Source organism: Pieris rapae, chromosome 14 (assembly GCF_905147795.1).
Source record: "Pieris rapae chromosome 14, ilPieRapa1.1, whole genome shotgun sequence".
Lineage (NCBI taxonomy): Eukaryota > Metazoa > Arthropoda > Insecta > Lepidoptera > Pieridae > Pieris > Pieris rapae.
Genome location: NC_059522.1, coordinates 1,819,313 through 1,842,513, shown reverse-complemented (window position 1 = coordinate 1,842,513; position 23,201 = coordinate 1,819,313). Strand labels below are relative to the sequence as shown.

At 32.4% G+C, this 23,201-nt stretch overlaps 2 protein-coding genes across 2 annotated transcripts; both read right to left on the bottom strand.

Moving 5' to 3' along the window:
- Positions 1–41: 41 nt before the first annotated feature.
- LOC110999412 (lysosomal acid glucosylceramidase-like) lies at positions 42–10,493 on the bottom strand. The gene is made up of 13 exons (XM_045631011.1): positions 10,367–10,493; positions 9,816–9,946; positions 8,794–8,845; positions 8,220–8,358; positions 7,653–7,809; positions 6,661–6,821; positions 6,359–6,491; positions 5,964–6,077; positions 4,752–4,899; positions 4,086–4,156; positions 3,212–3,456; positions 2,070–2,159; positions 42–1,570 (listed from the first exon to the last, which is right to left on the bottom strand). The coding sequence occupies exons 1-13, from the start codon at positions 10,431–10,433 to the stop codon at positions 1,468–1,470; spliced, it is 1,611 nt and encodes a 536-aa protein (XP_045486967.1). The 5' UTR covers positions 10,434–10,493; the 3' UTR covers positions 42–1,467.
- Positions 10,494–11,781: 1,288 nt separating this feature from the next.
- LOC110999397 (lysosomal acid glucosylceramidase-like) lies at positions 11,782–23,145 on the bottom strand. The gene is made up of 13 exons (XM_022268426.2): positions 23,073–23,145; positions 22,472–22,599; positions 21,928–21,979; positions 21,226–21,364; positions 20,230–20,386; positions 19,415–19,575; positions 18,624–18,747; positions 17,454–17,567; positions 16,256–16,403; positions 15,398–15,471; positions 14,340–14,620; positions 13,745–13,843; positions 11,782–12,068 (listed from the first exon to the last, which is right to left on the bottom strand). The coding sequence occupies exons 1-13, from the start codon at positions 23,122–23,124 to the stop codon at positions 11,996–11,998; spliced, it is 1,602 nt and encodes a 533-aa protein (XP_022124118.2). The 5' UTR covers positions 23,125–23,145; the 3' UTR covers positions 11,782–11,995.
- Between the last annotated feature and the right edge of the window lie 56 nt (positions 23,146–23,201).

Here is a 23,201-nt window from a genome sequence, read left to right as displayed (position 1 = left end):
AATAAATATTTATATTAAATATATATTATATAATCTATAATATATATTTAATATAAATATTTAAAAATACATGGGTATAATTGAGACAGAGAGAGTTTATAATGTCATATAGATATAATAGGTAGGTTAGGTATTTAAAATCTGTGTCAAACTTATAATCTAGATATTCGCTCACACTATAAAAGCACTTAGTGTTTAAAAATTGAATCACCTTTCCCTTGAATTAATTAATATAAAATTCTAAGTTGATTCTTAAAATTATATCTATTCATATAGATCCTGCCGAGGATGTGGAAGTGGTCCAGTCACCTGATCAAGGTTCAGTTGCGTTATAACCGGTAGAGCATTCCACAGATGTAGAATTGTAATATACAGTTAAGAAGTATAGGGAATTATCAAAAAGGTTAGTCTACGGGAACGCTGCCAGTATCTTCGGAACCTTGCCTAAAGGGTTTTAATAATTAAATTTTAAGGTTATTTATTAGGTATATCTTTATGTATTATGTTATTTGTTTTGAATAAAGTTTCTTGTATTAAGAAGTTAATAGTTGCCTCGTCTGAAGTTGCTACATTTGTAAAGCGCCTTCAGGTACAGTTGATATAGTATTTCAGTAACACGAGTAGCATCTGCTAATTCCAAGCCATGTTGACGACGATCCGATTTTTTAATTTGAATTTCATATCAAAGGATGGGTTTATACTCGCGAGCGCGCACTTAAAAGATTCAGATTAGCCTCTTGCTTGTCCTATAAAAAAATATTCACTAAGGAAATTTTTCAAATGAAATTGGAAGTATAACGCGATATTAACGGATTTGAAGGCATGATATTTTATTTTTTACTCACAAAAAATTCATACCCTATCTTTACAGTACTGAACTAATGACATAATATCGAAAAAAAATACATAAGATACACAGTATTGCTACTGTTATGTCATTCTGCAAACATATAAAGATGTCGATAGCATCGGAGACAGAATGCAGTAGACGCAACGTCTTCGATAACGGGGATCTTATTTTAGGCTTCAACACATTTTAGGCTTAGAAGACTGAATAACAGATACTGAGTAACTATATTATTAACGAAGGCGACGTATATTTTTGTTTATACAGTGGTTGCTTGAAAGAGATCTCTCGAAAGCGATAAGGCCGCCAGTCGCTCTCCTTTATTATTTAATTATGTCAGTTGAATTATATTTATGTACATGTGAGCTAATGAATAAATAAATAAAATATATATTATTGAAGTTACCATGAGGTTAGTAAATTAGACTAAAAGCTATTGTATTAAAAATCAAATGTTTATTTATGACAAGTATATTACTATGTAACACCACATTTCTAATTTTTAAGCAGAAAATAACAACTTAAAAGCTGGAGTTCTTGTCGAAATTCTTGTCAGGTAATGACACTGAACGACTTAAAAAATCACTTAAGTTATGACTAAGATCTTATTTGATAAAACATCATAAAGAGTAAGGGAATTCCACTGAAACAATGGAATTGGCTTCCAAAAACACCGTCACTTGTTTCGATCCAAACATAATAGCGGCATTCTGTGCTTCATCACTGAAAAAACATTAAAACTTCATTAATTTGTATTTATTAGATTGTACTGAATATAGTGCGGTATTTCAGAGAGACGATCCTAGTTTCAAAAGCATTATAGAACACTAAGACTGTTAATGAACCTTACTTTTAGCAATTTATTAGTATTGCAAAAAATTAAGTCAACATTGTCAAGCTGAACTCAACTACTTAACTATTACCTACGAAGTATGTGATTATACAGATTGTCAGGCATCATTTGCCTAACTGAGCGCCGTTTTCTTTATTTCTAAATTCCAACTCAGTTACAAACTAAACAAACATAATTTTACTTTTTAGCTATTATTATTCTAAATGCTAGATTGTAATTCATATAAAATCGCTCACTCTTTTGTGGTAAAATATGTATATAAATAGCAAATAGGTTTTTATAGATATTAAAATTTGAAAAAAAGCCCAAGAAAAAACATCTTATTATAGTGAAAAAAAAGTTTGCGGGTGTTTTAATAAGAATACTTACTAGTTTGCAATCACAACGACTATTGTATTTCTGACAGTCACAAACGCCACATGGTCGTAGATGTATTTTCTTGGTGGAGTCGAATCATATCTAAAAATATCAATTATATATGGTGATCAGGCAAAAGATGACTTTAACCAACCAGAAGGACCGATAACAGGTGAAAAACATATCGTCCTTAAAACAGCGTACAGCTGTTATAAGAGAGGCGCTAAAAACCAGTGAAATCAGACAGTCCACTCCAGATCCTTTCTTGCTACTGTCGCCTTGAACCAAATTAATGACATGCGAACGGGTAATTTTATCAAGAAATATAATAATAATAATAATAATAATTTATTTATTTTTCTCCCTTAAACATTAACAATAATAATTCATAATATAGTGACAGTATTGGGAGACTGGTTTCCAAACTAGGTAAGAACCTGTAATATGGATAACCAGGCTTACATTCCATAGCAAGTCATATACATAACAAAAAGGAAGTTTGGAAGGGATTGTGTATGTGAGTGTGTGTGTATTTGTGTGATATGATTAAATAGACAAAGAAAATAGCTGATTTCGTGTTTTAATAACCCTCAGTATGATAACACTTCTTCAATGGGCAACTACACTTGTCTCTGGAATATAATTCCGGAGCCCACTAATGTCAAGCAACATTTGTATTAACGTAAATGACACCTTACGCTCGGTCACGTGACTATTTGTAAATTATTTCTATTACAGTTAGATGCCGCAAAGTATGTTTGAAACAGGTCCCTGAATTATACAGTTTCATTGCATTTGCGGCAAGCAATTTGGAGGTGTTTTTTTTTTAAATCTGATATAATCTCAGGAAGATTATATCAGATTTAATTATATCAGTAATATTTAGTTCTGTGGGGTAAGTCTATAGGTAGACTTGTCTTCTATGTACGTATTTTATGTATGGGAAAGGAAAACATCGTGAAGTAACCGGCATGCTTTAAACATGAAAAGTCGAAGGCATTTGGCAGTCATATCTGATCACGTATTAAGAAAAAAAATCACTAAACACATACAGAATTCTGAGGCTGTCTGAGCCTCAAAGAGATTTTGACTCAAATTCTGCTCCTGAAGAATTAGCTACACTATACCTTTAGTTAATGCAATGTATAACTTACATGTTCTTTTTATCAGGCGTATAATGAATAGGACTCTGGCGGACAGACTTTATTCTTTGTGACCAGCGAGGTATAAGTTTAGAAAAATGTCCTAAAACATAGAATATAGGTTGCTTGTAAAACTCCCCACTTGTTGAATTTATTATGATTGGTGCATCAACAAAGTTTTTCGCCCAGTTTGGCCCACCATCAGGGTCTAAAGCCAGGTTCCAGTCTATAAAACCTACGTAGTTGGAGACTAGATTCTGGAATAGAAAAACTATATTATTTAGTCAATGAAAAAAAAAGCTTGGTTTCTTGGCTTGAGCTTCAGATGATGATCATTTGTCAATCATTTGACAGACTCCTACGGCAAATACCCATCGTCGACTCTTTATAGACAAGCCGGTTTCCTTGCGATGTATCGTCGACTCTTTATAGACAAGCCGGTTTCCTTTGAATGTTCGTAAATGACAAATGCGCATAGAAAGTCCATTGCACAGCCGGGGATCGAACCTACGACCTCAGGGATGAGTGCCGCACGCTGAATGCACTAGGCCGAAACTGCCAGTCAATATTAAAATTGAATTTTCTTGGGTTGGTTTGTTCAGCTGGCGATTTTTTTTATTTTTTTTTATTATCACATCAGCAACCTTCCAAGCTTTTTTACCATCAAACCTTTGGTTTAAAAATTAATTTAATTATATCTTAAAGAAGATTTTTTTTTCTCAAACAGGCAGAGTTAGTTATTTACAAATTAACGCTATTGTGTCGATGAACCCATTTGTTATTTTTATATTGAGTAGAAATATAGTAGATTATTCAATTTTTATTATTTTTTACGTCTGGTTTGCGTTAGAAACTGATTTTAGCAGTAATTCCCTGTATCACTCACTTCAAGAATTGTTTCGGCATACACCTCTCCTTCGCCCCAATCTCCTAGGGGTACTGCGCTATCGGAACCCTCTGAAATTTCAAATTTTATATCAATATATATATATATATATATATATATATATATATATAAATTGCGGATTAAAAATTGTAATAATAAAACTTAACAATTATTCTTATTTTAACCTTCAATTTTACCTATTTACTTTACACTATATTACACAAGACTTTGTTATCGATATTGCTAAGTTTCAATAATACTATTATTATCATTTCCTACTGAGTATTAATATATTCTTTTTTTTGCGACTGAGGCGCAAACTAGCTGATGTGGTCTCTGGCAGAATGACCAGCGCTGTGGAACACTCTGCTCCTCAGCATAATGCTGAGCCAGGGCCATTTACAGCCACAGCACACACGCAATATATGCTTGAGACGGACCGAAGGGGAAAGTGACAAAAATAATATACCTCTCTTTATATCTTTTATTTAAATTTTTCTCTTTGATTACTGCTGTGTTGTGTATTTATGTGTGTGTGTTTTGTTTGTAATAAATAATATATCTATGTCTATGTCTATATATATATACGGATGTGGTGATGAGGCCCAGACGCATAAAGTGTTGTATCGTCACTGGATAATTATTATAATATTATTCGAAACTTACTTGAGCTGAATTCGGTCCCCAGAACGAATTTGTCAGGAAAATTCTTCATGTTTATATCTATAATACTCGCTGGCGTATAAGGATCGATGTAGGAGTGCATTGCGAAACCATCAACGTATTTTGAAATTTCTTTGTCTGTTCCTACAATCTACAAAAGCAAAAACGAATAGAATCATTATCCATATACATATATATATACCATTATACTATTATGCTCCATGAGCGCTTATGGTCTAAGATCTGGCTGTAGGATTATTGCGCTCATCGGTTATTCGCTAAAAAACAAATTTTTATGTATAATTTTTGTATATACTTCAGTGGGCATCTGATTTGATTGAGTTGGTTATTTCAGAACCAATTCGACTTAGGGTCCTTCAAGAAAAGAGCCTACAAATTCTTAAAAGGCCGGCAACGCACTTGCGAGCCCTCTAGCATCGAGAGTGTCCATGGGAGGCGGTATGACTTAACATCAGGTGAGCCTCCTGCCCGTTTACCCCCTGTTCTATAAAAAAAACAAGGAGAATGTATATTGCCCATCCTGCTCCACACGAAACTACTTTTTGGAAGTGCCAATTTAGGTGGAATTGGAATAATTAATTTGACTTGACTTGACTTGACTATCCATTTCTTTCGTGGAAATCAAGCGCAATTAATAGATAATCGCGACTTTTCAAATATATTTTTTGAAGTGAAACTTCTTCACGCACGCTTGACTTGGGGAGTAAGCTGGCGAACGCGTGACGTAAGCGTTACGAAAAGTGTGATGGGGAAGGCGAACGGAAGTTGAGTGGGATATATAAGCAAGACACAGCAGTGCGTACGCACATTTTCTTTCTCTCTTCCTCTCATAGCCAAATACGTTCCGTATAAAAACACACTTCTGTTTTTTTATAAGCCTATTGTCTCGGTTTTACAATCAACCACAGTAATTACTGATGTATCCAATAATTAAAATAATGAATAAAATAAAAGACCCATGCAAAATACTAATTTACCAATAAAAACATGAAATAAGTTTAAATATTTGTAGAAAATTAATATATGTATATGTACATACATGTATATATTGTACACGAAAGAAGTTTCACTTCAGTCGTGTGGTCATAAGCACCCTCGTTTTTTTTCTTTACTATAGTTGGAAGCAATATATTTTTGGTAACTGAATACAGTAATGTAATGCCTTAAAGGTTTCTGAACAAATTATGTATTTACCACAACATTCCATGCAGGCAGCAAATATCGCTGGTCGTCCATAGCTAGGATATTAATTTTTTTCCCATTACAGTTGCGCATCGTTGGACCAAAGTTGTTCTTCAACCATTTTTTCTGAAAAGAAAATTATAGGCGGTATTTAACATGTTTTAAATCTTTTTTTAAATATTTATTAGAGTATAATTAAAAAAAATTTTGATTCATCATTTATTAGAGTATAATTAAAAAAAATAGTAGCGCTTTCTATCTCTTTAGGTTTGGAGCTCAGATTTCTGAATCTTTTTATTGATCTTTTTTCAATCTAATACCTCAGGTATGAGAGTCGCACGCTGAAGCCACTAGGCCAACACTGCTTACTGCTGCGAACAAATAACAGCGGTCAAAAAAGTATTTACCATCTGATCAACAGACCATCCTATAGTATCTTGTGGTCCGAACTCAGTTTGCATAAAAGCACCGTTAATTGGTTCATTAGATGTGGACACTCCCCATATGGGAACTCCAGCTTTTTCGTATAGCTTGACAAATCTGTAAAACATATCATTTGTAAAATCTGTAAAACATATTTTTATCTGTTAAGCTTTTTAAAATACTAAACAATTAAGTATAAAGCATTACTTTTACAGTTGTAAGTATTGTACTAAGAAAAACTATTTATTTACGTATTAAGCTGATACTATTAAAAAATAAAACATACTCGCAATGATAGTTAGCGTAAGTTTGATAAAATTCTGCCTTAAGTCTATTTGCTGTTGATCCAGGGTCTACGACTTTCATCCACATTGGTGGAGACCAGACAGCTGCTACAACCGATATCTCATCAGTAGCTACTTCCATTGCACCTTTTATTAGAGGCAGCTGAAAAGATAAGGCCATTTCTATATTTTGCTTGGGAGTTTAGAGCCTAGTGATCTGCAGAAAAACTTTTGTAAACTTATTAAATAATAATTCATTAGCTTATTTTATTTCCGTTTACTGTAGAAATGATAAGGGTTACAGGTCTAATACACAACTCGTAAAATTGCTTCAAATCAAAGCTTCTAATGACGCAGTTGACAAGAACTTCGGGATGTTTTGTCCCATCTTAATCAATTGTAATTTTACCGTAATGATCTCGCCGTACTGATGATGTAAGTGAATGTTCCTATTTCACAATGTGTTATGCTTATAGACTTTATTTTTTAATTTTTAAATAAACTATTTCTTTTTTATGTTGTAATGATTGCCTTTAGAGTATATTTTAAAATAAATTAATTGTAACTTAAAAGAGTGCCAGACAGTTTCTTTTCACGTCTCGCCCGTGCTTCATCCTTTATTTCAGAACTGGTCGTAAATGTTAATTTACCAGTAAAGCCATTTCATATTTTTTTCCCTTACATGTATCGGCACAGTCCAATTTACCTAACTTTGTCCTATCTTAAAAAATCAAAATTGTGTTAATTTATATATCAGTCAGACAAAAAAAAAACAGTGGCGCTACAACCTTTTAGGTCTTGGCCTCAGATCATTTGCTTTTTCCAATAGGCAAGCAGCTAATCTATGCCTGACACACGCATTCGCTGCTTTACTGGGTCTAACACATGCCTCAACTCATGTTGCCTTCACTGTAGGAGTTCTAAACCGACGTAGAAAGAAATGGAAATACTAAAACTACGGGCAACACTGATAATTTTACTATACTAAGTATACCTTGTACTCTGTATCTTCTTTGGTGTAAGTAAAGTTAGTGAGTTCTTTGTCATTTTCTGGGTATTCATTGTAATGATAGGGATGAGTCGAAAAATCTGAAGATGCTACTGGCACACGGATCATTGTGTATTCTATTCCACGTTTGCTGAAGTAAGATCTGAAAAACAATTGCAATTGCTTATTCTGTGAAACTTTATTTAAAGCTATGATAATGCGGCGTCCATGCGTCGGGTTGTCTCTCTGCCTAAAATATGGGGAGAGGGCCGATGGCTGGCCATGCGTCATACTCGTGAACGGGTGCTACTTGTGGTGACTGGTCGTACTTGAATTCGTATATGCGGTGATGTTAGTTGTTTTAACTATATATTGTGTGAGCGTGTTGTTCCGACGTTCTCATGCCTCTTGCTGGTAGAGGACAAATCTTATTTTTTATTATTACTTATTACTTAAGAAGACATGTGGAACTTGGCAATAAGTCGCTAAACACAATTGCTAATACTCAATCAAAACGTCAATACAAATGAAATAAATAATATGTATTTATCGCGTATAGTACTCCATACTTACTCTATAAATCTCTCCTGAGCGCCCTTGGGGAGCGACTTCCACTTAATACAAGCAGCATCAGTAGCAGCTCCTCCAAATCCATGTATAGTCTGATATCTTTCATCTGGGTAGAGCTGGATTACTCGGTCATAATTTCCATCTAGAATGTTATATCTTTTTAGCGAGTAATATATATTTTAATTATTAAATTTTAAGGTTAGTTATTAGGTATATTCCAATTACTATATGTATAATTTGTTCAAATATATGTTTAATCAATTAAATTATAAAATATTTAATTATCTTTATAATGTAAAAATTAATAAAATTATTATTCTATACATACTTTTAAGAAGGCCATACTTTTTTCGAAACTGAATTCATTAAATAGAACTCAGCACATACAACTTATGTATAAATGTACTAATATACATATTTGTCATATTCGATTTTTAAATAACGACCTGTCCCAGCTTCTAGAGATTATTTTAACGGATTAACAGTAGTTTTTAACTTGACTGTATATTTAGTAAAATATTCTTTTGTATAAATTATGTTAGCTGTAGGATTACAAAATATTATAATTAAAATTTACCATCTACCGCATCAACAATGCGTCCGGTGCCTTTTAAAAATCTTGATCCAGCCTGTAACATCACATAATTGTTTTATTTTACATATATTAAATATATTGTAACAAACAATAAGAATAAAAATCATCAAAATCAAAAATCTAAAATATGTAAATTATATAATGTTATTCGATCCAATGACGCGGACGTTTGTTATCGGCCTTAGTATAAAAAATGGATTCGATAAAAAAGTGCGCGCGTAGACATGTCAGAAGCGAAACTTCTTTGTAAATTAATTATTATTACTAAGGTAAAGCCTCAATACATGATCGTGTACTAGTATATGATCACTACATGTATTTGTATATCTATATTCACACTGTTTACACACTGAATACGTGCTATAATATAACTAAATAAAAAATCTGCGATTACTGCTCAAGACGTTATGCGACGGAATTGCCATCAAAAATGTGTACTAAACGAATACATCAACCATAACGTGTATTTTTCTCGATCTCCCTTTCTTACTCTCTCTCATTCAATGTCAATCGCTCTCTCCCTTTTCTTGGACAAAAACGCTACACATCTTCGTAACCAAAAAATTTTAGGCTACACTCATGTGTCTCATGTTGAAGTTTCACTTCAAAAATACAACACGTTTTTTTGAAGTTCTTTAGGCGCGTTATGAAAAATTGATGAAAGTGAAATTTTACGATGCGCGCGCATCGTGACACAAAATTAACATAGTGAAGTTGGCCACTAAATCGCTTATTAAGTTGAGGAAAAAATGCTAGCAACAAAACAGAAATGGAACCTCTGTTAGTGGCGCATGTTGGCATGCACGCCGCCTCTGTTCACTGTGTATTTATATTTATCCACATGCTTTGAGTTTCTACATTTAAAACACGTGTTTTCATTATACAAGTGCGAATTGTATATGTGCGTCTGAATTATAATTTTTATATCAACCTTATCAATAATAAAATTTTGCACTCCACGAAAAATAATATAGCGAAGACAAATAGAAAGAAAGATAAATTACCTTAGAACTGGTGTATGTTATGTAGCTATCTTGTGGAGGCGGAACTCTGTCGATTGTGTCGCAGTATGTCGCATTACACACGCAGACTAATCTATCTGGCTTGTCTCCTTGTCGATACGCACATGGTAGATCTGTTAAATTTTTTTTAAACGGCTGTTTAGACGATTTGTGTATGTTGATTTACCAACGTTGCAGGGGCGTATTTCCCGACGCGTAGCACGTCATTCGAAAAATAGTTTATTGGAAGCAAAAAAAAAAATGTGAGAGAAAAAGTCACGATGGCAGAGGAGAACCTAAGTAATCTCAATGGATTAAAATACACGTATTAAAATGTTACTTTTTTAAAAGAAAAATTGTATTTGAATAAAAGTATTTTTTATATTGTAAGCTTAATTTTGAGATATTATTAATTTTAGTCGCAATTTACGATTTTCAAAAGCAAATTCATTATATCAGATCGAACTACCCGCAAATGATTATAAGGTTTTAATAAAATAGTTCAAACAGTTATTTTTCGAATAATTAATGAGTTAATTACTGAAAACAATTACCTGCTAAACAGCATATAGTTGATAACGTTAAAAAAACAATTATTTGTGAAGCTAAATAAATAATCATTTTGCACAATTTAGTGGATAGCTTTTCACTGTATATTAAGAAAAACTGTTTAATTTATACTTTCTGCTTATAATCCGCTATGTTTATTCGTCAATCGTGTTAATTAGGGTTCCTTAACTTGAATTAAATATTTATATATAATACTAGCTGCCCTGCAAAATTTGTTCTCCTTACCAACATGGAACATTTTGCTATGCCGACCCAGAAACTATGTTCGGTTCACAGAAAACCGAATCCGATTGTGATGACCGAATGTGATTTTTCTCCATATTATAATCCTCACAGTTAAAGTTATAGGTTCTTAACTAACAAATAAAAATAAGGGTTAATTGTAGAGGGGTGAAAATTAGGGGTGGTATGTATGCTGTATCATAAAAATAAAAACAAAAAAATTGTCTTATAAATAATAAAAAAGTTTATTGATTTTATCCAGCTCAGCAGTCCCCTTATCGCTTAGCGATCCGAAAGATAGATAGCTGATTTTCAGACCTACTGGATACGTATAAAATTTCATAAGAATCGGTCGAGCCATTCTGGAGGACTATGGGAACTAACATTGTGACACGAGAATTTGATATACCATATTGCCAGAAGGGAACCGCATAGTCTCGAAAATCAGGTAATGCAGGAAGAAGTAATGGCAGGAGAAATCGGGTTCAGGTCTGACCAAATCGGGAAAATTATGGGTCTCAATATGCATGAGACTCCGGATAAAGTGGTGTGGAAGCAGCAAGTCGACGTATAGGTAAGGGCTTCTCAAGACATGATCATCAGTGTTGAAGACTATGCAGAAAGAATAAGAAAACAAGAGTTTTTCTATTATTAAAAATACTGTACTGCCATTGTGTCCAGGGTCTTTTTCTATCTCACAAATTTTTGCTACATTGATTATTTTTATTTACAATAAGAAAACAAGAGCTTCAGAATGAGAGTATCACTCACTCAATCACTCATTCACTCTCTCACACATTTACACCCACACACTTACTCAGCTTTGATGATAACGGTTCAAAATAGAAAAATAAAAAGGAAACGGTTAAAAAAAATAGGTTAAATAATGTCATTACTTTAAGAAATTAAGTTTGTTATGGAAGAGCTGGGAACCCTAACATAGGTATTTTTACTTAAAGAGGTTTCCAAATTTACACTTTGAAAAGAAAATGTACTTCAAATGAATAGACCTTTTATTATTATTATTTATTAAAGTATAAACAAGAAACTGTTAAAGCCATAGAAAATTTAATAAAAAACATGAATGTATTGAATTTTTACTAAGGAAATCATCAATCATAATATATTTATTATATAATTATCTAAGTAAATACATTTACAATAAACTTATCCTACGAATTAATAATAATTAATGGAAGTTATTATTTTTTGGTTGAAAAATTATAATATTTATGGATGTTAAAAGAAAAGTCAAGAAAAAAGGAATTATGATTAAGTAAAGAATAGACAAATAATAACTACCAATTCAGCTACAAGAGACAAACATAAAAAAATGTATACATTAATCTCGTGGCGTCGCCGCTTGACCTTTGTAAAAGTATCTATAACATTTAATAAAGGTTTCTTCTTAGTTTTCTTTCTTTTCTTCGTTTAAGTTTCTTTGCTTTACGTCCACCTGGTGTACTGAAAAATTAAATTTATTATGAATGATTTGAGAATATATTATCTAAAAAATAAGTTCTTGTGTTTAACAAAATCATGGTAATTACTGAATTAAAAATTAGCTTATGTTAAGAATGAATATATGAAAACAGTAGAATTTGTAAGTCAAAAGAAATTTTGTATTTTATATAAATGATAGATAGATAGATTTCTAAATTACTTAAAAACAATTAGTTACGGAGAATCACGTTTTCGAGTTTGACGTTATATGAATTTAAATAGTCCTTAATCGATTTTTTTAGTTGTTGTTTGTATTATAAACCATAGAGTAGAAACACACACGTGGGTTTTTTATTCATATAAATGCATATTACGCGATTTTATTTTCCTTTTGCGGCAATTGTTAACACGATATCACCGTATCTTCAACATGTCGTTTTATGACTACGATTTTTCTGAGATTCTATTTCAAAACCATGGTTACATACCTAATCAACTTCCAGATTATATAGTTAATAATATTCAACATTGTGTTTAAAAATTAAGAAGACGTATTGTCTTCTTAATTTCTTTCCAATTCAAATATTTTTATGACATCAACAATTTTAATTTATTATTGTAAAATACTATTCAATTAACAAACTAAAGTAAGACAGTTGAATACACAACATTTTTTAAATAACTTGCGCTGACGTCATTGAACATATCACAAATTACTTTCATAATATTACGACTCTGTGGTAATGATTTTTAAATTAAATTTTGATGTGAAACATCTATAGCCGCACGTAAAACCGATTTCTGGCGTGTCGACGCATGCCGTGGCGACACGTCGCCACGCTATATGATGGTATATACATGCAATATATATGCAGTAGTAAATTTTTGTACTAGGTCACTAGTACTTTTATTAAAGTAGTTACGTTACTAGGTCACTAGTAACGTAACTACTTTAATTTGTAAAAAAATAATAATAATTAACATATTAACGGAAATTATTTTAGCGTGAATGCCTTTAAATAAAACTTTTCTTTGACCTGTTAATAGCAGAGACAAAAAACTATATTTCTCTGGGTTCCCAAGTAAAACTCTTCTTTACAGCGTTTCACCAGTTGTGCATAGAACATAATGGAGTCTATACAATTGGTAACGTAGGAGGGGAAAGTAGATGAGAGGAACTAAAAGAGATAGCGGTCCCTACGACGCCATCAAAGATATGATCGATATTATTAGAAGAGGCCCTTGTCGAAGGACAAGCTGAAGATTAATAATCAGTGAAGGTCTAGGCCTCAGATTTCTGTATCAGTTTCATGACCATTAGTCAAACTAATATGAAAGAAGGTGACTCCTGTGCGAGACACACGCCGTCGACTTTTTGGGTCAAAGGCAAGCTCCTCACGATGTTTTCCTTCACCGTTCGAGCGGTGCACAGCCTGGGATCGAACCTACGACCTCAGATATGAGGTCTCGTACACTGAAATCACTAGGTTACCAATTTTGCTCTTAGAATGAATGAAAACGAATATGAATAAAAATAAAGAAAATAGTTATTATATAAAAATTGTGACTATTATTTTTATCATATGTACTTTATATATACGCTATTATATTTATATAAATTAGCTGATTATCGAATAGTGTTCAATAAAGTCAAGGTTTTGATTATATCAAATAGGTAATTACTTATTAATACTTACTATTCTGGCTTTATTTCAACAGTAACAATAGATTTCCTTTCCAAAGGTACAATAACTTGTTTATCCTTAAGTTTGATTGATGCAACAGTCGGGTTACCACTGAAATTATAAATATTATTATTGATTCAGTTAATACGATTTTTGTAGTACAAATCTTTAATCTTAAACCAATATCAGTTAAATTGCAACGTTTTACCAAAGTACTTAACTGTATCTGATCATAATAGCGTAAACTCAATTTAGCAGAAAAGAACCAAATAGTTCTTAAATTAGAAGAGTGTAGTGTTTTAATACCCTTCTTAAACTTAATTGTCTGCATCAATTGTCAACATAAAATTATATATACCTATATAAAGCACTCGAAATAGTATAGTATTTTATTAACATAGCTTTAACACATTTAAAGGAAACATATTTTGACCACGCACACTGTAAATCACGCGGAACGTCGGAAAAATTAAAAAAAAAAGTTTATAAAAATACATAGCTTCATTCCGGTAAAAAAGTGTTTTCTTGATTCTTAAAATTTTGTGTTAGTTATAATTTCACGTATATATTAAATATAATATACATGTAATTAATATTTAATACATACTCATTATATAGAATTACAACTGCCGTGTTCTGTGGTGTAACGAAACCCACGTGAGAAACCTTTTTCTTGCTTTTCGAATTTATCTTCACTCTTCGAGACCCCCGCGGTATGAACTTAGAGAAGTGACCCAACGCATAGAACATGGGTTGTTTAATGAACTCCCCCTTTCTAGCGTCGATCAGAATTGGGGCATCCACTTCATTGTGGCACCATGTGGGCCCTCCAGACATGTCTAGACACAGATTCCAATCCATCCAGCCAACTAAGTTCAAGTTGAGATCCTAAAAAATATAGTTAATATCAGTAAAACCTTAATCAAAGGTATGTATGTAGGTGTAACTTCTTCATAATTAAAATATGAAACACTTACAATGACGGAAGGGTATAATCATTTCATTATTGCAGTTTTAAACAATAATCTATACTAATATTATAAAGAGGAAAGATTTGTTTGTATGTTTGTAACATATTGGCTCAAAAAGTAGCGGACCGTTTTTATTATAATAATTTAAAATTATAATAATGCTACTGAAGGTGTAAAAAAGCCTATAGAATATCTTTCATCGCATGCGCTGCGAAAACTATTGATTAAATGTTCTACAATATTATAGAACATATCTACGAAAATATTTAAAAAATAAATGTCGACCCGTGCTACCGTCAGTAGGGGTAAAATTTAACAAACGATTCGTCGAACTTAGCAGATAGAACTAGTTACTGTATCTTACCTCAATATTAACGATTGAAAGAAATACTTAACCAAATGGCAGATGCGGAGAAGTTTAAAATTAATATATTTTATATTACTAATACCGGTAATACATTACGGATACAATAATATTACCAATGTAGCCGAGGCGTATCCTTGGAGACACGTTTGAGTTTGACTTTAATGTATGTATCTTTTGAAAAAAAAAATATAAGAGATGGAAAATGTTTGGACACAATGGCAGGAGAAATAAAGCAATACTTTAATAGCGATAATAGAGGTATCTTTCTATGACAAAACAACCTTTGCCTGGTTAGCAATTTGGATCAGCAAATCATAATAAACCTACTTGTATTATATCTTTGATGTACCGTTCTGCTCTGCTCCAAGATCCTTCTTGAACTTTTTTCATTTCCGACATACCTGAAAAAGTTATTAAAATAAAGTTAAATCTGTGTATGAGAGAAGGTGTTCCTTCAACCATCAAGGCAACACTGGGGTAGATCGAATATATGACAGTTGGAAACTTTTTTGGTTCACAGCTTTTTTGTTTACTAATCCATTTAGCAAAATATGAGTTAATCATCTGAATTAAGGAATTATACTACCAAATTGTTTGTTACGTGGCAAGCAGAGATCACTTGATGTTTTTAAAAACCTTTCCGCTACCCAACTTCAAAATTGTACAGCGAAGCAGGGCTCCTAACTGTAAGACAACTTTATTTAATGGCAATATGCAGGCTTTTTTGGAAACAAACACCCCCTACACCAAATCTAACCAAACGCAAACCTTTATATAAGCATCCTAAAAATCGCACTTTCTTCGCTCAACGCTTTTTCTCCTTCCGAGGTCCATTCATCTTTAACCACCTTATTAAAAATAAAATTATCACTAACATTTCAAAAATCACACTTCATACTTTCACTAAAAAACTCAAAAAATATCTTGTTAAGCTGTCATATACTAACACAGAAAACATTCTTATCGTACAAAAATAGAATAGGTATAAATTTGTTAAGTAAAATTAATTAATTAAGTAACGTTTAGATGTAAAAGGAAGAGACTGGCTGCCCACAACACAGGGAATCCTAGTGTGGGGGCCAGAGCACTCTACTTTATAGAAACAATTAATGTATTTTGTGTCTAATAAAGTTATTTCTTTCTTTCTTTCTTTTAAAAGCGATCTGAGTTTGTAATAATTCATACCTTCAGAAGCCTCTGTATTAATGATGAATTTGGATGGATATTTTCTATTAATATTGTCTATGATCACCGAATTAAGATCAGTGTCGAAGTAGTAGTGAACGGCAAGGCCATCGACGAAGTCCAGAGTTTCTGGGTGCATGTTGAACATCTGAAGATAAAGAAGAATGAGAAAGAGAGATAATTAATATAATAAGAGGAATAATTTATTCACTCGTTAGCCGATTTTGTAATGTCGCACACGTTTCAAAAGCCTTAATAAATAATTTTGTTTATTTATTTATCCCACTACATTAACATTAACAGTTACTACTAAGTCGATAGAACGTCAAAATAATACCCATAACAATTATACTACATAAAAAAAATATATTTATAGGTATGACTAAATCTTTTAAGTAACAATATAGCTAGCAATTGGAATGTGCGCGCGGTACATCCAAAAGTTTAGACGTAAGCCTCAGGTTTCTACTTGGTAACCGTAAACCCAGTCCCAGATTATGAACCCGACCCGTAATAATATAATATATAATAACTCCTACTAATAATATAAACGCAAATGTTTGTGTCAACACTACTGTTACAAATTACAATTTTTTTAAATATCTCAGGAACCAATTAATAGATTCGATTTTTCTTTATTTTGAATTCAAATCAAATCAAATCAAAATTTATTTATTCATATAGGTAATATAATGTACACTTATGATCGTCAAAAAAAAAGAAATATTAAATGAATCTAATTTTACATTTACTGCCAGTTCTCAAGTCAAGGGCGTAGAACGGAAGAGAAGAACTGGCAATATAGTTTAGACGGCACTGCTTTGCACTGAACTTTTTGTTTTAAAATCTTGGAAATAAACTTAACCTGTCAGGTATTATAATTATAAACGAATTTCTAAAATCATCCACTAGTTTTCAACGATTTTTCTTTTCTTTTCGAGAAAATTGAAAAAACGAATTTCTTTTCTCTTTGTGGGTATAGGTTGAAGATCACGCTATAACAAAAGTGGCGATTGAGTAAAATATCGTAAGGAAACTGCATGCCAGTTTCCTTACGATATTTTGACCAAAAGTTGACCAAAACTGACCCAAAGTTTAGGGCGTGTTTCAGATAACAATCAAAATTAAAACGTATCAGAAAAACTAGAGGTTTGCTACTGGTCTATGGCCAACAGTTTGCTAAACGAATATTTCTTACCCCATTGACCCAGTACGGCATAAACGGTCGTTGGTCGTCACAGGCGACGATTTTGACATCGCTAAAGTTCGAGCTGCGAATTGTGGGCCCAAGGTTTCTCTTAATAAAATTTCCCTGGAAAAATTACAATATGTTTGAAATCTTTGAGGCCTGTAAAAAGAAGATTGGGTAATTTTTCTAAATCCGTAAAAACGCGCGCATCAGCATAAAAACTGCTAGTGTGTATATCTACATAATAATAATAATAATGTTTTTAGTTTTGGATTTAAATAAAAAATAAAATAAAAAAGTGTTCATTCATTTTAAGTAGGTACATTTTCATTCCTAGGTGTAAGATTTGGAAACCCTTTTAAGTAAAAAGTTCCTGTGTCAGGGTTCCCAGCTCTTCCATAAACAAACTTAATTCTTAATTACTTAAAATAATTACATTATTTAACCTTATTTTATTTATCTTTTTTCAACCATTACCTAATAACATCATGCACTCAGAGTGCATGAGTTAGTGTGTGGGTGCATTTGCACCAAACATTTGTTTGAGTGAGTGAGTGAGATTTTATAACCTAATGCAAAATTTCGGTTTCTCATAAAACCTAGATTAGCTGCAAAGGGAACTACTCTGTAGCCAAGAAAAGCAATTATGATCCCGCCTTAAGCGGATATTGAAAGAAGTACGAGTATATAAAAATGTCATAGGAAAGTCGGATTTCTATCGTTATCGCCATTGAAAGTTACCGGCTCTGAAATATTTTTCCTTCAGCATTTTTTGCATTAAGTTACAATGAGTGATACATTCAAAGTGCGTTTGATAGTTTCCCTTCGTAGAACCGTTTTCTTTTTCGTGGGGAAATGCGTTACGCATACCCTCCCGCGGCACGGTTGCCTGGTGGTGAAGGGTTATGTGGGACTCGCTACTTTGCATACCCACTAAAACCCCACGGTGCCACCAGCAACCGCGCGAGGCAGGACACGGTAACAGCTTAGCCTCATCAGTATCCAGCCCCGCGATCAGCCGTTAAACCCTCCGTACAAACTTCTAGTATCCTCCAAGTACATTTCTAGGCTGTGTATGCTAGCTAATGAATAATTCCATGAAAGTGACTTCTGTCTCTAGCTCACATTACCCAGAGATAAAGAAGGAGAAAAAGAAGAGAGAGATAAAGAATAAAATACCATCATATCGACGTTCCAAGACATGCAATTAATTTGTGTATCTGGCTTTATTCCATTCGTTGGTTCGTTGACTGGAGTCAAGCCCCATATGGGTACGCCCTCGTCGTTATAAAGATCGATAAACCTGAATACAAATAGTTATAACATACAGTTTGAAATTGTTCTTTCACATTTTTATTACTATTATTATAAAGCTAAGATTATGTACCAGTCTTTCTTTGACGATAACAAGACGATAACAAATTAAAACAAATAAATATCTAGACATTTTGTCTCATTTATATAATGGATTGAAAAAAAAATTCTAGCCGTGCGCAGCTGACCTTTTTTTAACATCTTGTTTCTGCTTCGTAGTCATTTTGTAAGAGGCAAGTAAGTGAAAAGCCTTCAGTGCCTGGCACAACCACACAAAAGTAGACACTTTTGCACACAAGGCATCACCGTACAAACGACTGTCATATTACATATACAGGAAGTTCGACGACCTCTAAACCAACACATTCTATTAGAATATAATATCTCAGTAAAGTTTTTAATTAACAATATGCAAAATTTATTAAAAACATACAATAAAATTAGTCTTAATTATCTCTAGGTTTTAATAAATTCATTTAACTGAAATATAACTTACTTGTATGTATTACTATTAATCATAAGCATGGTCAGAAAAAAACGAATCACCCTTATATCTAAAAGATCTTTACTTTCAGCCTTCTAGATGTCTAATCCAAAATATTTCATTTATATTTCGATCTCAGATAACGATAATTAAATTTATTTATGCTCTTTACCTGTATAAATAGTCTGCATATGTTTGAAAGTATTCCTTTTTGAGACGACCACACTTGTTCATCTCCAAACCCTCCTTCATCCAATCGGGTGGCGACCATGGAGATGCCAAGTTAAGGATTGGAGTTGGTGAAACGGCTGATGCCGCTTTTATAAATGGTATCTGAAATATTTTCTAGCTTTTATAAAACATACGGGTTTTTATCAGCTATAGGTATAATTGATATTACTGTGGAAATATCACACAAATATCCTTCTAGTATCAGACTATTACTATCAAAATGACAGTGCATGGGATCATTGTGCAGTGGGATGAATTATTAAATAATGTATTTAATTAAACAAACATTCATAAGTCCATATGAATTAGTAATTGAGTTATTCTTGTTTTGTCGAGGTTAGATTTTAATATATAATAGGCCAATCCAGTTCGTTATCGTTAATAACTAATTATTTGCTCTTTTCAGTTCAATGTTTAGATTGCATAAGTATAACATATTAAATAAAAACTAATATCTACCCTTAAAATTTAATAATTAAAATATATAATTAAAAGGAGTCCCTTTAGGCAAGGTTCCGAAGATATTGGCAGCGTTCCCACTTTGAAAAGCTAGACTTATTCTTTATCCAAGGTTGCTGCCAGCTCTTCAGTCTCCAGTGATGTCGACTAGCCTTTCTGATATTTCCTTAAAAACTACATTTACCATGCGCACACTTTAGCAGCGAATTATCGGTGTAGGTGATACATTGGTCTTTCGTATTAGTAGTGACTTTTAATATAGTATAAAGAAATAAATTATTAAAAATAATTAAATACCTTATAATCAAAGTCCTCGGGGGCTAAGGTGTAGTTTGAAAGATTGACGTCATTTTCGGGACTTTCATTGTATGCATATTTGCGTGTGGAGAAATCTGATCCGGCAATGGGAACACGTAAAACACTGTATTCAATGCCACTTTCACTGAAATATGCGCTGAAATTTTGTTGAATAGAGGTTGTTTTATATAAGGGTTAAATAGATTATATAGTATATATAGTAATACGTACAATTAGTTAGAATTTCACATGCCATTTCCTTCCTTGGGATTGGTAATGTGATAAAAGGAATGTGTTATGGCGCCTGTCATTATTAGATTTTGGAATAGCTATTGATTAGGCGGGTCCACACACAGCGAACAGCCTCGCGAGGCATTTGCCGAGAGTGCGACAGAGTGTGTGCAGTAAACGAATGAGGCACCTTTGAACAAATCAAAAAGCAGACTCTTGATGGCTCGGGCGATCGGTCGCTCGCCCGCGGCAGCGCGCGCGCATGCTCGGCCGAGGCACGTCCACACTAACCGAGCGGCAAATGCCTAGCGAGGCTGCTCGCGCTGTGTGGACGCGCCTAATGATAATTATCACGCCCCTTAATAAAGATGTGACGAAATGACGTTTCTCCTATATCCTTTAAGCAATTTGGTTTTTCTTCAAATGTAGAGTTCTTCGTAATTATTATATTAAGTTTTTTAGTTAGAATATAAGGAGTTTATTTATTTATTTAACTTATTAAGAAAAATCACGTCTACAAACATAACAGTACCCTTAGTTACAGACAAAAATTAATGCTAAATATAACTAAGATTAAATAAAAGGAAAATAAAAGACAGGATACAAATAATATACTTAATAAAAAATATGGATTACGACGAGCATACAATTTGGACCGAATATTGTTTATATATACAAGTAGGTAACTTATGAACATAAATGAAAGAAATAAAGTGTTACAAAAAACACAATTGCGAAAGTTTTACTTATTTTAAGTTAACTTACTTTATTAATTGCTGTTGAGCATCATCTGATAGGCTCTTCCAATTGATGCCACTTGAATCAGTGATAGCCCCGCCAAAACCTATAATCTCTTGGTATTGTTTAGAGAAATCCAGCTCTAGCATCACACCCAATTTTATTGCTGAAATATAGTATAGTTTATATTATTATGTCAATCAATGAAGATGCCGTTTTCAAATGGTGAAAGAATTTTTCACCATTTGAAATCGATCCAGAAACTTTCATGTGAAAACATTACAAAGACATACAAAAACACAAATGTTTTCTTGTTATAATACATATTGGTATACACATTATAGAACAGCACATGGTTATTTGGAATTAAACAAATTAACGTACCTACATTGTTCGGAGAGAATTCATTGGGTGCGACCACACAGCCTCGCGAGGCATTTACCTCGCGAAGTAGCTCAGTGAGTGTGGAATTGCCTCGGCCGAGGTAAGCGTGCACGCGCGGCAAATGCCTCGCGAGGCCGCTCGATCTGTGTGGACGTACCTATTTACAAATTGTTTGAAATATCGACGCGTTTGAGAACTCAATGTTATTATTTCCTGGTATTTACTAATTGTTTTCGTTTAAGCGAGTATTAAAAATGTTGTTGTAAATAAATACAAACAAAAACAGGGTATAGACGTGATTTTATAATCAAATTATGTAAATATTCTTTTTAATAAAAAACTTACTTGCATCGTAATTCAACACGTTTCCATCATATTTTTCGAATCGTGCTCCAGCCTAAAACATATAGAAAGCGTTAAAAAATAACATTGAATGTATATTAACAAATACTAGTGATAATATTTTTTACTGACACTATTGTATGATAATGTACCATCAGTATTATAATATAATATGTATACATAGACGGTCTTAAATCAGAGCACTTCAATCTCTGCTTGCGGCCACTTTTTATGGATCGGATTTTATTAGTAAAATAATTATACAAAGATTAAATTTAAAATTAATTTCATAGGAATCAAGTTGTGGGATTCTGAATAAAAAAACGTTTACTTTATTTGTTAAACTTAATACTAAATTATTTTTTAATGTAATTATTAATATTATTTATAAATTACAGGTGTTTTACTAAATGTCTTTTGTTTCTCAAAAACATTTAATAAAATCACCTATAATATTTCAAGGTAGTCTAAAATTGCTTAGTATACGAGTAGTAGTAGTAATAGTGTCTCAATATGCGACAAAACACAACAAAACTTAAAATTTTACCTCATTACTTTCATAAATCACGAATTGACCGGCACCTGGCAGCCTTCGTCGCACTTCATCGCAATAAGTGGAGTTACACACACATACGACTGAATGCCCTATTATTTTGCGTACGGAGCACGGTTTGTCTATAAGTAATATTCAAATTATTAGCTCAATTCAATTAGACTAAATACCATTTAACTTATTACGAAAATTTATAAAAATAATAATTTATTTCAAGATATTATGGTACAAAAATGTGTAAAAGATACAATTGTTAGTTCTCATATTTCAAATTTTACATTATTAGTCATATGAATTGGTCAATTCTTATATTGTTTGTATCGTACATATCATATCATACATTGTTAAAGTGCTGTTTTTTATTATTTACTATTTGTATCCGACAATTTACATAAGTAGTCAATGCCTTTCGTTAACCTACTTCTAAGAAACAAATGATTATAAATACAAGTAAAGTGGAAACATTTGTAATATGTATGCGTCAACATAATGTTCATAATAAGTCAAAATATCTCCCTAGCAACGCTTTTCACTATTTCAATTAAAGATATTTTTAAGCGTTAAATTAATTAAATATAATATTTATTAAACTCACCTCCAAAACAGTTCACACTTAATAGAACTATTAAAAATATAGAGTGTTTCATATTTACATTCCTACTCTTGAGGCATTCGATTTAATACTGAAATGGGAAAAAATATTATGTACCTTTATTACAAATAT

What these genes read in the sequence shown, in the direction of transcription:
- LOC110999412 (XM_045631011.1), bottom strand. Translation starts at nt 10,433, where the DNA reads ATGATTATTTATTTAGCTTCACAAATAATTGTTTTTTTAACGTTATCA. An exon ending in TACGCTAACTATCATTGCGA is followed by an intron (nt 6,492 to 6,660) that starts GTATGTTTTATT and finishes TATGTTTTACAG; the next exon opens with ATTTGTCAAGCTATACGAAA. An exon ending in GGGGACCGAATTCAGCTCAA is followed by an intron (nt 4,157 to 4,751) that starts GTAAGTTTCGAA and finishes TTGAAATTTCAG; the next exon opens with AGGGTTCCGATAGCGCAGTA.
- LOC110999397 (XM_022268426.2), bottom strand. Translation starts at nt 23,124, where the DNA reads ATGAAACACTCTATATTTTTAATAGTTCTATTAAGTGTGAACTGTTTT. An exon ending in CGTGTTGAATTACGATGCAA is followed by an intron (nt 21,365 to 21,927) that starts GTAAGTTTTTTA and finishes ACTATATTTCAG; the next exon opens with CAATAAAATTGGGTGTGATG. An exon ending in GTTGTAATTCTATATAATGA is followed by an intron (nt 13,844 to 14,339) that starts GTATGTATTAAA and finishes TTATAATTTCAG; the next exon opens with TGGTAACCCGACTGTTGCAT.